Source organism: Sinohyriopsis cumingii, chromosome 11 (assembly GCF_028554795.1).
Source record: "Sinohyriopsis cumingii isolate HCF-2022 chromosome 11, ASM2855479v2, whole genome shotgun sequence".
Taxonomy (NCBI): domain Eukaryota; kingdom Metazoa; phylum Mollusca; class Bivalvia; order Unionida; family Unionidae; genus Sinohyriopsis; species Sinohyriopsis cumingii.
In genome coordinates this window covers 108534836-108548532 of record NC_142971.1, presented here as the reverse complement: position 1 = coordinate 108548532, position 13697 = coordinate 108534836, and the positions used below count along the sequence as shown (strand labels likewise).

At 35.6% G+C, this 13697-nt stretch overlaps 1 protein-coding gene across 1 annotated transcript in view; it reads left to right on the top strand.

The window, feature by feature from the left end:
- Positions 1 to 3866, top strand: part of LOC149789262 (uncharacterized) — a 46670-nt gene extending 42804 nt beyond the window's left edge. Inside the window, exon 9 of the mRNA XM_089975437.1 lies at positions 2982 to 3866. Within this exon, the coding sequence (XP_089831563.1) occupies positions 2982 to 3074 (93 nt within the window). The 3' untranslated portion in view covers positions 3075 to 3866. The remainder of the gene's footprint in view (positions 1 to 2981) is intronic.
- Positions 3867 to 13697: the final 9831 nt, after the last annotated feature.

Sequence of the window (13697 nt, the reverse complement as noted above, 5' to 3'; positions counted from 1 at the left end):
GTGTTTCAATCATCAGGCTTATGGATGAGTTCTATTGTTGTTGTTGTTGTTCTAGGGTTTAACGCCATTTTTCAGCACAAGATAGGCTATACATGGCAGCCAGTAAAACTGGTGGAGGAAGAACCCTGGAAAACCCAGGGAAGAATCACCGATCTACGAGAAGCTACTGGCAGGTTTTCCCACATACCCACGCTAGCTGAGTCTTGGACTCGAACCCACGCAGACAGAGGTGAGATGGCAGTGATCTGTAAAGGTGAGTGCTTTCGGCCACTTGGGGCCCCTATGAGTTCCATAATGTGTGTGATTCATGCATATTGAGGAGGTGATTGTGTTATTATTCCAGATGCTGCTGTTGTTGTTGTTGTTGTATTGTTTAACGCCATTTTTCAGCACACGATTGGCTATACATGGCGGCCAGTATTAATGGTGGAGGAGGAACCCCGGAAAGAACGAGAAGCTACTGGCAAGCTTTCTCACATATCCACATTGGCTGAATCCGAGACTCGAACCCACGCAGACAGAGGTGAGATGGCAGTGATCCGTAACGGAGAGTGCTTTAGACCACTCGGCCACTCGGGGCCCCTATTATTCCAGATGCCATATTTCTAATCAGATTTTGATTAGAATTGGAAAACAGGCTTGTATGACCAAGGTCTCACATGAATTTGACAATGAGTGAGAGCCAGACAGATTAATGAGGTGATCTGTTTGATTGACTCAACATGTTACAACCCTTGAGTCTATTTTTTAATCTTATTTAGAGTAAACTTGCTAAACAAACTAAAATCATCAGGATATCCAGTGAGTTTTATTATGAGCAATATCTGTACATAACAAATACAGTGCAGTTAGACTGTTAGCTATACTAGTCATTGACCACAAGAACTTATGTGAAAACCTGTTGCCCCACGGTCTAGTTGGTGATAAATGAAAGTTTATGCTGCTTGGACATTAAGTATGGACACCACAGCAGCCATTTTAAAACTCCTGATGTTGCTACTCCTTGTAAATGGATGGTCATATCAATTAAAGGTTATCAGTTATGAACTTCTTTTGATGTATAGTTCATCCTAAATGTTGCTGATGTTAGCAGCCATATTGAAAATCTTATCACTACTTCTTATGAACAGAAAGTCTTCTTGGCATGGTGTTTTTACCAACATACTTTTTATGATGTCCAATTAGTTCTGAATGAATCTTGTTATTGCTACATCTTCAGAACAGAAAGTTATATCAGCATGGTGATTTTACAAGAAAACGTCTTATTGTATCTAGTTGGTCGTAAACAAACATTGTACCAATCTGATATCCAATACGGCCACCACAATGGCCATTTTGGAAATCGTGTAGAAGGAGAGTCATATGAACTTTGGTTTTCACCAGAAGACTACTTGTGATGTCTACTTTCTACTAAATGAAAATGGTAGATTATCTGACATTCAGTATGGCAATCATCGTTAAATTTTTGTTATTCTTTCTTCTAAATGTAAAGTCTTATTGACATGGGATTTTCACAAGAAACTAAGTATGATATCTAGTTGGTCCTGATGGAAAATGGTTATGATCAGACCACAAATATGGCTGTAATGGCAGCCATCTTGAAAATATTGCTGCTACTCCTAAATGGAATGTCATATTGACAGGGGGTACTCACCAGAAGACATTTTATGATGACTGGTTGATCCTGAATGAAATTATACTGGTCTGACATCCACTGTGGCCAACATGGTGTCCATCATGAAAATATTGTTATCAGTACTCCTCCAGAATTTATGGTCATATTGACATAGGGTTATCACGAAAAGACTTCTTGTGATATCAGATTGGTTGTGAATGAAAATGGTCCCCCTCAGACATGCAGTATTGCTGTCACAATGAACATATTGAAAATCTTTTCACTAATTCTACAGAATGGATGGTCATACTGACATGAGATTTTCACCAAAGATCTTCTAATGGTTTCTATTCCGTCTTAAATGAAAATGGTGCCAATGTTGCATCCAATATGGCTTCCTCAAAGGCTAGTTTGAAAATTGTATCACTCATGAATATCAGAGATGGTTTCAACAGTCAGCATTTAAAAGAAGAAACGGTCATATCTTGAATTCCTAGAAAGTCTTTTTTGGACATTAAAGTATCAATCCCATGAAGGGACTGTTGTTTTCTCATGATACTGACCAATGAGAATTACATGTTTGTGGTTACAGAGATCTTCCTCATTAAAAATTATACAAACCAGGACACACACAAAATGTTGCAATCCAAGATGCATCATTTTCAGGAGATCAGTTTAGGAAAGTTTACAAAGTGATACACATTGTGGATTAAAATGAATAATTTGTCATTCATAACCAGAACCAGTAATATTGAGAAAATATGCAGTTGCCAGTTAGTATAAACTATGTGTGTTTATGTAATTAGGGACCAGAATTTCTTGACACATTTATAGATGTCATTTGCATCAAAATAAGATTTTTTCATTTTATTAATTTTACTTCAATGAAAACATATTCTTGTAAAAAACCATGTTCAGGTGTATATTATTTGCAGAGAATTATGTTTTAAGCAATTTTCCACATTTGAAATTCTAAAATATTTGGAAGCAAGTGTGATACATTTGGTGAAACAGATTTAGACAGTTACTTGTCTTGCCATGATAAAGTGCCTAAAACATTTACCATTTATGTTATCACATGTAATGTACAGTATTTTATAGCATTACATATATTGAGTGCCATTATCCACAATTTATTTTAGTTGTAATTTTATCATAAATTAACTTTGCCAAGTTTTGAAAGTATATATATATATATATATATATATATATATATATATATATATATATATATATATATATATATATATATATATATATATATATAGATCATGGTTACATCACATTTTTGTCATGCAAACATCAGTGAAGTTTATTCTTTCAAATAAGATTTGATATTGAAGTTACTTTTCCTGTGATTTTTCAGGGTTCTCCAGTAGATGGTTTACGATATTTCAGAAGTGTTTTGAAGGATTGTACATCACCAGAATCTAAAAGGAAACAGCACAGTTCCACATGACCTAAAGCTCAAGGATGCTGACTTATTTTTTTAAAACAAGATTCCATCATTGTTTATTGTGCTTCTTAACAGAAGAGATTGAATATTTTCTCCATAGAAAGAAAGAAATGCAAGACTCGAAAAGATTTACTTTTCATATTTGAAAATATACTGAAACCTGTCTTCTCCTCTGTATTAAGGGCACGTGGTCATTAGGTCACATTATGAATTACCCAGTGAAAATTGTTTTAATATTAGCCTTTATACAAGGACCACCTGATTTTATCCAAAATGCCTATTTTTACTGCGAGGACAATATTTTAAGTAAAGACAATAATGTAGACAAAGTGTGACATAGAAAAATTTAGTTGTGCACAATGAAAGAAACCTATTTTAGCCCCAATAAATTAATCAGTTGTCTTTATCACAATAAAGTAACTTAAAAGTGTTGTCATCAAAGAAGCAATAATGCATGTAACAGTGTAATATTTGCAGAAACCCTTTACATTTATAGAATGAAGGTCAGGTTTTTCTCACATTCTTATATGTGTAGCCGAATATTTTCCATTGTAAAGCAATGTGGGGAATACTTCTATCTTTCATCACAAGGCTCCTGTCTTTCATCACATTACCTTATTACTGTGATTTCTGTGCAAGCAAACTGGTAAAACTCTGATTTTAATCATTTCTTGAATATGTATTCACAATAATCAAAATAAACATTACTGCATTGCATTTACATCCTAAACTTTGCTGCAGTTCAAACTAAGGTACAGATTCTCTAGTCTGGTTTGAAGTAAAAATTAAAAAAGCTATTTTTGTAATTGTTATTTTTTGTCTGATGTAACCTTAAAGTTAAGAGATTTATTTTCCCTTTCATATTTGCATCATTGGATAAGCTATCCCAAGTACACAATATCAGATGTTGTATTGCCATTACAATGATGGTCTCTATCACTGTTGAAACATCATTTTACACTGAATTCAGGGTCAAAAGCCAGAAGTTCCTGTGTCTGAAAGAAGAAAATGGTTTTTTTTGCAGTGAAACATTAGTTCTCCATCATGGATCTGGATCAAACTGTTGATGGCTCACCCATTGAATTTAGGGTCAAAGGTCAGCATCACTGAATAAAAGAAGAAAATTGGTTTGTACAAAACAAATTCATCATTCAGGCATGTACATTCACCAAAGTTTGGATAGTTGTGTGTAGTTCGATAAAAAATGAGCCTATTAAAGGTCTAAGGTCATGGTCACTAATTGAAAGAATATATTTTTTCATGATAATTTTTGTTCAAGACCATGTACTTTGATAAAAGTGTTTAGGGCATATGTACTTAAGGTATAGAAGAGGCCAATTGTCTTGGGAGTTAAAAGGTCAAGGGTTATGGTCAATGTGACTGAAAGAAAAGCTTGTTTTGCAACGAGGTTTTTGTTTTTGAGTATATTCCTTGACCAGATTTTGTGGATGAGATGTACTTAATGGTAATAAAAGAAAGCTATAAATTCTGGTATCTATAGGTCCCAGGTGGCCAAGTGGTCTAAGGCACTTGCCTTTACTGATCACTGCTATCTCAATTCTGCCCATGTGGGTTTGAGTTTTGGGCTCAGCTAATGTGGGTATGTGATAAAGTTTGCCAGTAGTTACCCTTGAGTTTGTGGTTCATTCTGGGGGTTTTCTGGGTTCTTCTTGCACACGATAAACTGGCTGCCATTTACAACCTATCATGTGCTGAAAAATGGCTTTAAACCCATAACGACAATGTATTTTTATTTAAAATTCACAGAAATGTTGTGGAATTAGTACAATAAAATTTGTAATCGGAGATAAACATTAATATTGACCACGTTTCATGTTACAGTAAGGTTGTAATACCAAAAAGGGCAAATAGGTGAATTTAGGATGTGACTTTAAGGAAATCTCGGGGGTTTTGTTTATAATTTAATTTTAATATCAATGACTGTTAGCAGCAATTTATGTTGTGCAGTTTGAGAAAACGTTGTTTGAAAGCAATCATGCTTTATTTTATTTGTGTTGACATAGCAGAGCATACAAGCACATATTAGACAGGGTAAAACTACTGCAAGAATTTGTATTTTTTACCAGATTTTTAAATTGCAAAAGTTTTGTCACTGCTTTTCTAAGTTAAAAGATTCACTAAAACTTAATGATGCTAAAATGGGAGCCATTCCATGTAATGTCTAATAATGAGGCAATAGTTACATCAATGTAAGGACTGCATCTGTTGCACACTAGTCCAGATTTTTCAAAGTGTCATTTTCACAAAAGTTCATCACAGTCGACATGATTTACAGAGAAAATTAAACTAACATGTAGAAAAATGTTAATTTTATGTAAATATATGCATATTGCTATTGAGGATGAATAAAAGGTAAATAACTCCAGTCCTTTTAATCACATTTATGTTTTTACAGAAAACCATTTGAAAATTATCTGTTTAACAGTAAAAATAAAAGCCATCACAAAGTTGTAATGAAAACAATATTTGGATTAAATGCTAGTAATTTGTATATATCCTACCTGCTTTGGCCAATTATTTTCAACAGAAATCTGCCTTTCAGAAAACTTTAATGCGTGAATTCGTTGTATATTTGACAGAAATTGATATACAGAGTGAACCCACAATCCTGGTGTCATATCTGATGGTAGAGGAAAACAAGAGATGATTATTTGCCAAGTAGTGGAGATAGAAATATACCCAAGGTTTGAAACTAATGTCCAAAATTTGATTTTAAAAACTGAGAAATAAATACTATTCAAATCAACCTTTATGTCATTTATCTATTTTTTTTAAAAAGTGCAAAAATATGTCCTCAATTATCCCCATGTCTTCACACGTGGAGTAAACTGGACATGGTATGCAAATATAAATTGCAGGAAATTTCTCCATACAATATCCCTTTCAATGCAAATTACTGGACTCACTATGTAAAAGATGTACAATGGCAAAATACACAGTATTTTGTATTTATGCATTTCAGAGGATTAATGAAATCAAATATTTTATGATCCTGTTTTCCTACAACTACCTAGAAGAATATGAAGACATGAAATTGATCATAACAAATAGTAAGGAAACACAAATAATTACTAAAGAAATTTTATTTTTCTGCAACATATTTATAATTATATGCAATAAAAATGTTTGTTTTCCATGACTGAATTTGTTTTCCATGACTGAATCTGGATTTTATCTCAACCAAAACGAAATGCAGCACATTTAATTTGTTTTTCTTAATGGTGCCAAGACTGAATTCTGCAGCTAAGATGATATAAAGAAACATGGTCACATGTGGAATACATAGAAGAAAAGGAAATAAACAGAGAAAATGGGTTACTCTGCATAATATTGTATATATTCAATTATAAGTCCATTACAACTGTTATTGTATATTCAGACATGATTTTTCTCCGTTTCAAAGTGGAATTCTGCTTTTCCCCTGACTTGAATCAGATTTTTCTTGATATCATCTCTGATCTGGTTTTTAAAAAACAGTCTGTCCGATCCCATTCCGAAACAATACTTGTAAATTATTCGTTCCATATATTAGTTAGCACACAACTCTTGTAAAGAGTATTCTGATTGGTCAAAGATTTAAATTCGTCCAATGAATCTTCGTGTAATGGAAACTGGTGGCAATGGAAAGAGGAAGCATGCTTGCAAAACATGGCATCCCAAGTTGTTGAGAGAGAAAGAGTATGACATGAAAAGTTTAGAAAAGGTTATTAAAAAAAATGTATGGGAATGGTTGACAGAATTTAGTTGGCCAGTTTATAAGAAAACTGAATGCTAGAGGACTGGCAATTTGTGACCTCTGCAAGAAAGATCTGAAAACAGAAATCGTGGTTGGAAGAGTTTGGAACAGCACCAACAGAAGAATCTACATACGGAAAAATTGAAATGCAGAAGGCATCTGGAAAAAGTGCAATTAATTACTATAAGAAGAAAGATTTCGTGCATGAGAGAACAGATGTAGCCCTCTGTCAGAATATACGCATTGCATGTCGCCAATACAAGCACCAGCTTGAAAGGAAAAAGGCTCTCATTGAGAAGGAAAAGAAACAATTGCACACTGAGCCAAAAAAGTCGGTGGTTATAAAAAGGAAGGCTAAAGAAATCTTTGCCAAAGCCGCAAAAAGAGCTCAACTGGCATATCAACAGGTTGTGTCCTTTGGAGAAAAAGACAAGTGAAAATATAGGATTATTGGTATGTAGTTGATGTACTTGGGTGTTTATTTTACAGATTTGTAATGCAAAGAGAGAAGTATAATATATTTGCTGCAGAAATTGACATAATTGTCATAATTGTGACTTATGTCATGAACACTGACATGCACATGAAATAACTTAAGCATCAATAGTATTGGAAGACAAATTCATGTGACTATAAATATTGTTGAACATTTCTGGCATGTTTATTAGTTTTTTCAAATGATTATTTTGGTTTATTTTATGATCATAAGTTGCACCATAAGCATTTATTTAATTTTATAATGCGGTTTAGACCAGGGGGCCTTTGGTCCCCTAGATCATGGGTGCTGCCCGTCAAGACCCTGTTGGGGGAGGAACCCCATACCCCTCTTTTAAAAAATCCAGCTTTTTTTTATATAGAAGACCAAAATCATGTCTGTATATTGACCCATCAGACAGTGTCTGTGTTTTTAGTTCTACTGATTACTCCCAGCAAATTGTATAGACCCAGATCTGATGTCGCATTATGTGACTCTTTGTAGTTTGCATTTGAGTTATCAGTGAGTATATGTGGTAGTTCTGATTGCTTTAAGGAAATGTTCAATACACAGTCATTTCTTTTGGTTGTGCTTATATGAATTCCACCTTGCCCAATACTCCACACGAGTTTCTTTTGGGTTTAATGACAACTAGTTTAGTTGCCCCCAAAAATAGCATGCATTGAAGTGGCAGAATATGAACATGAACATGAGAACATAATAACATGAACACAAATCATACCAGTAATGACCTATTGATATGAGAAATGGATTGTGAGAACCAGATTTTTGCTTTAATATATCTAATTCACAGCAAGTCCCATTCTGTAGTTATTCTTTAGGTTCTGGATGCAAAAGATACAGCTGTCTCTCTCTCATACACACCTTAAATTTTGCTCCCTGCCACCCCCACCCTCAAGTTGTAACATACAAACTATACCCCACATAAGTAAATACTTGCTGTTGCCATTGCATAATTAATGGTGAATTTCCAAACTTTTCCATCTGCAGTCTATAATGAGTGAAACTTTAGTAAGATGCTCTGTGTATATTTCAGGCCAAAAATTATGGACTCAACACGGCAGAGACTTTTAGAGAAATAGAAAAAGAAAAATGAATAGAACATACAGAAATGGAACAAATAGGAAAATAGTTGAACATTCTTTGCCAAATGCTGAGAAAAAAATACCCGTCAAAAGAGAAAAAAAATGTCCATTCAAGAAGGAATATTTTGACCCATGCTGATAAGACCATTCTTGAAAGTGGTTGCTTCTTTGTTAGGATTGGTTGCTGGACAACTTTTAGGAGGAGTCATGAGATGAGAAAACAAGATAAAAGGGGCACCCTTTTCTGGAAAGACATCACAATTTTGACTTTGGATCTGATGGAAGGCCAAAAGCTCACTTTAGTTCCATAGCAATGATGAATGGACACCTGCTTTATCCTAATCCTAAAGAGATGCCATTCATACAACAAGTATGATAATTGTTGATGGATCAAACTGATTTGTCAGAAACAGAAAATCAAATTGGTACCAGACAAGCATTGCCACCTCTTAAACCAGATTTAGCCATACTTAAATTTAAAGACTGGCATGAAAATCAAACTAAATGGCACATAGGCAGACACAGCAACAGGGATGGATGAAGAAGATGCACAAGAAGTGTTTAAAACTCTTCCTTGCTGACACCTTCCTCTACTACCAGACAAGAAATGAAAGCTTGGGTCAAAATGATGATAATGACACCTTCAAAAGCAGAAGAGAAAGATAAAGATGAGAAGACAAGTGATCAAAACACCAAGAAAAGAGCCATCACCCTACAAATGTCTCCTCCAAATGCTCATTAGATATATCAAGCCTTGTCAAATCCAGTACCAAACAAACATCAAATTAAGACCAATATTGAACAGTGGGTCACTTGTGTGATAGCCTGTAAGTAAGGGTATAGTAGTGACTATGAACACTTCCTACCCTTGTGTGTTATAATATGTATATTTTTGTGAAAGTGTGTGTATAAACACTTACTACCCTTGTGTGTTATAATATGTATGTTTTTGTGAAAGTGTGTGTATAAACACTTACTACCCTTGTGTGTTATAATATGTATGTTTTTGTGAAAGTGTGTGTATAAACACTTACTACCCTTGTGTGTTATAATATGTATGTTTTTGTGAAAGTGTGTGTATAAACACTTACTACCCTTGTGTGTTATAATATGTATGTTTTTGTGAAAGTGTGTGTATAAACACTTACTACCCTTGTGTGTTATAATATGTATGTTTTTGTGAAAGTGTGTGTATAAACACTTACTACCCTTGTGTGTTATAATATGTATATTTTTGTGAAAGTGTGTGTATAAACACTTACTACCCTTGTGTGTTATAATATGTATATTTTTGTGAAAGTGTGTGTATAAACACTTACTACCCTTGTGTGTTATAATATGTATATTTTTGTGAAAGTGTGTGTATAAACACTTACTACCCTTGTGTGTTATAATATGTATATTTTTGTGAAAGTGTGTGTATAAACACTTACTACCCTTGTGTGTTATAATATGTATGTTTTTGTGAAAGTGTGTGTATAAACACTTACTACCCTTGTGTGTTATAATATGTATGTTTTTGTGGATGTAAAACTCGTTTTCAATACTCGAACTCTGCACTGTGTGGTCATGCCATATTATTTGGGTATGTTCTTCCTTCTAGTACAGCTTTGAGTTTCAAAGGTGAAGCTGAAGCAGTACCTCTTCTTAGTCAACATCAGGCATCTGCAAAACAGGCTTGTTTTGTGATGGTATGCCATTGCCAAAAAAAGTATGTGTAGTTTTGTATGAAGTCAAAGATCCAATGAAGCTGAGATTTGATATATAAGAAGGCCTCCCCACAAATAATAGTTCTGTATGGGCTGACATGGGGAGGGGGGTAAGGGTGACATCCTCTCCACCTTCCAGTCTCAATTGCCAATCAATTTCTAGAGTGATAGCATCCAGTCCATATTCCTTGGAAGGGCAGGTAGAACAGGATTTGGTAGGTAAACAAGAATTTGTGGACGTGTTCTATACCGATTTTTTTTCCGCAGCTAAGCTGATGATGGCATCCAATAGTAGAGGAACACCCCAAGGTTGTGGTGTGTAAGATTTCATCTGTTTACCAGAAAGCTCGTCTATGCTTCTGTTTTAGTTTTTCCCAATAACTCGGCTATATAGTTGTTTAATTCCTTTGCCATCCACTTTCTGATGTGTCTGCTTTATTCTACACAATTTCTACTAAAATGCATCTCTGCTATCTGGCAATTTGTCATCCAGTGTTGAATATTACACTATTCGGAGGATAGGTCAGTATGTTAAAAGTAACAAAATAGTTCCCAGTACTTGGCCCCAATACTTTGTGTATCTTTCTGATTTGCTAAGGTTACTCCAATATATGTCTTGATTGTAGTTTGAATTAAGAAAAATTCTTCATAAAAAATGTGTTTGGTTTCTGCTACCAAGTAAATCTTGCATGTAGTCCATAATACCTAAATAGAAACAGTTTTGAGAAAGACTGGTTCATGTTAAGTTTGGCATTGGTTTCTATCACTTTTGCATCCTCTTGGTTGGCCCATTTGCTAGACATAGTAATTTTCTGCTGGTTTTTGATGGCAGACATATATGGACATAACATCCACTCCCTAGATTTTCCATCTTCCAATCAAGCATGTGATCTGACAAAAGGGAGCCGTCATCGATATGAAAGCATCCCTAATCTTGCCAACCACACAGGTCTTTTTCTATAAACTGAAAATGCCTCATGTAAGTGCTGGCGGGTCTCTCTTTCACTGTCTGTGTCAAACCATGCACATAGGTGACCATTGCTACATGCCAAGGCCTCTTGTTGCTCACTGACCTCAGTGCTAGCACTGCCATACAGTTGATACATTGCCAACTACCTTGACTACATTGTGAGGTACAATTTTTGTGTAGTACAAGTGCTTAAGGAATCGTAAGGCCTATAACCCCCTTTTCTGTATACAATAGACTAGTGCTTGTGACATGGTCATGCCTCAAGGGAATAAAATGGAGTCAATATTTGTAACCCATACCAGGTAAAAGCAGGCAGATCAAATTTTTTTTCAAATAGTCCAACTTGGATATTACCAGTAAAAACCGCAGCATAGCAGTGTGGGTCTCAATAAAAAACAATAGTGCAAGAGCATCAGCTGTATGATAAAGATCAACCTGTTGAGGGGGCAGGGTGATCACATATTTGGAGAGCAATTGGACCCATCCTATAACTGTTTGTTAATACTCTTCTGTCCATCTTTAAATGGTCATGTGGCTGGGTGCCCACAATATTTTCAGGTAAAGCTTGCCAAACTCTTGAACAAATGCTTGGCCTACCTTAATGAAAAAGACACTGACCATGCTGTTGAGGCATCCCACACCGTTAGACTTCATGTTCTGTACATGGTACAGCTCGCAAATGAGATCCTCAGGTTCTTGGCCAGCAGTAAATACCTCATTTTATATTTATGATTCTGCAAACAAGCTTGCTTTTGCTATCCACCAGCAAGGAATGGAAGATGGGGAGAGGCTTCTTTAAGATGTAGGGTTTCAGGGCTTTCAGTGTCACTGTCATAGTCTATCTGAACCATTGTCTCTTTGGAGTTGCTGGGTTGAGGCCATTTGTAACTAATCTGGTTATTGGTCTTTGCTGGTGGAGTCCCAAACAAAATAGCCTTGTTCATATAAAGGTGGTTGAAATGTCTTGACATCCTTATTGAAAAACCAAACAAAGTTATTTATGCAGAAGAGGAAAGGGTTTTGTTACTCCACTCTGGCTCAAACTGAACCCCCAACTGGCTTTGAACGTCACTGGCATTGCCTGGTAAATGCTACCACAAGCAAACCTTAGTATCAGTCAAGGATATTTGCCATGGTTACCCACAAGGAAAGATTGGTTTGGGCAACCATAATCTTTTACATGTAAGGTTGGGATTAACCATTAAGTGGCACTTTTCAAGAACTTACTTGCACTGGCCAAAAACACAGCAAGCATCAATTTTGAGAGAAGTATGGGCTATTCTACAATGGCTGTGAGTTGTTCACCCAATGAGGAAAGGCAGACAGCTGGTCTCTGCCACTCTTGTGTAATTCTTTTGTTTTTTGGCCAGTCAAGCGGCAGCAGGTTCTGATTTTTTTCTTCAATAAAGAAAACATGAACTACAGGCTCAAGAGAGTCATAACCTCTAACCAGCTTATACTGCCAATATCTGCAAAGAGTTCAGTAACAATTTGTGCATTGCTCATAATGGGCTCTAACTGGGCCTTGCAAAAGAGTTTGTCATAATCTTTCAAAAAGTATGTCTACAAAGCCTCTCCTTGCCTGCATTTCTGTCCGTGTAATCTCCCGTTGTATGGTATAGGTCTGTCTCATCAGAACAACAGGCTGCTCAAAAATATTGTATGACTTATCAAGCTTGCTTTCTTCTGGGGTGCCAGTCTGGGCCATAGATAATATGAATATCAAAATTGTCTGTTGGGCCTTGTGTGACTGGCTGTCAAACATTGCACATTGGTGCTAAAACTAGCCAGGAGTCTGCATCAAGTCCATCATTATATTTGCTTCAAATCGTTCAAACGTGTTATAGTAGACATACTGTTATGCTTATGATAAGTTTTCAATAAGTCAACCCAATTCTCTATGACTTTGTTGTGATTGTAGTTCACAATTAACTTGATTAAAATGCCTTCTTGCTGTTTTCTGGCCTACCACATATCATGTGATCTGTCTACATTCCAATCCAGTACTTCCAGAATGGGTATATTTCACATCCTTTTCTAGAACCTGCCATATACTTACTATAATACTCAGCAACAGTTTTTCCTGTACACTTTACTTATTAGTGTAAGCAAAGTACGCTTGTTTTTCCCTTGAAATACCATTGTTTATAAAAAAATATTTAAAATCTTGAAATATTATATCAAATAATTCCTATTACTCTAAATTAATTATAAACATGTTTTGAGCTGGGCAGTCAAAGTACATTTTTTCCACACTCCAAACAGCAAACAAAAATGGTACAGATAATAAAAAAATCCAGGACCCTTTGTATAAGTTACACCTTCCCACCCTTCAGGATGATTACACAGGTCCTACAGAGAGTTGGGCACTCCACTTTTCAGCTTATTTTGATTGCTCATCTGTGGACCCAGCGATTGTGCTTTACCAATCTGTTGATTGACTATCCCTGGACCTTATCTCAACAGAGAGCTTGTGTTGCTGCACTGGGTTCTCTCAACTGCAACAGCACCCCCAATTCCCCACCTTCACTCATCACAAATCTCTCTACAAAGAAATGTTTTCAGGCCAAGTTGTTAATTGCCTCATTCAGTCCAGGAGGTAAATCTCT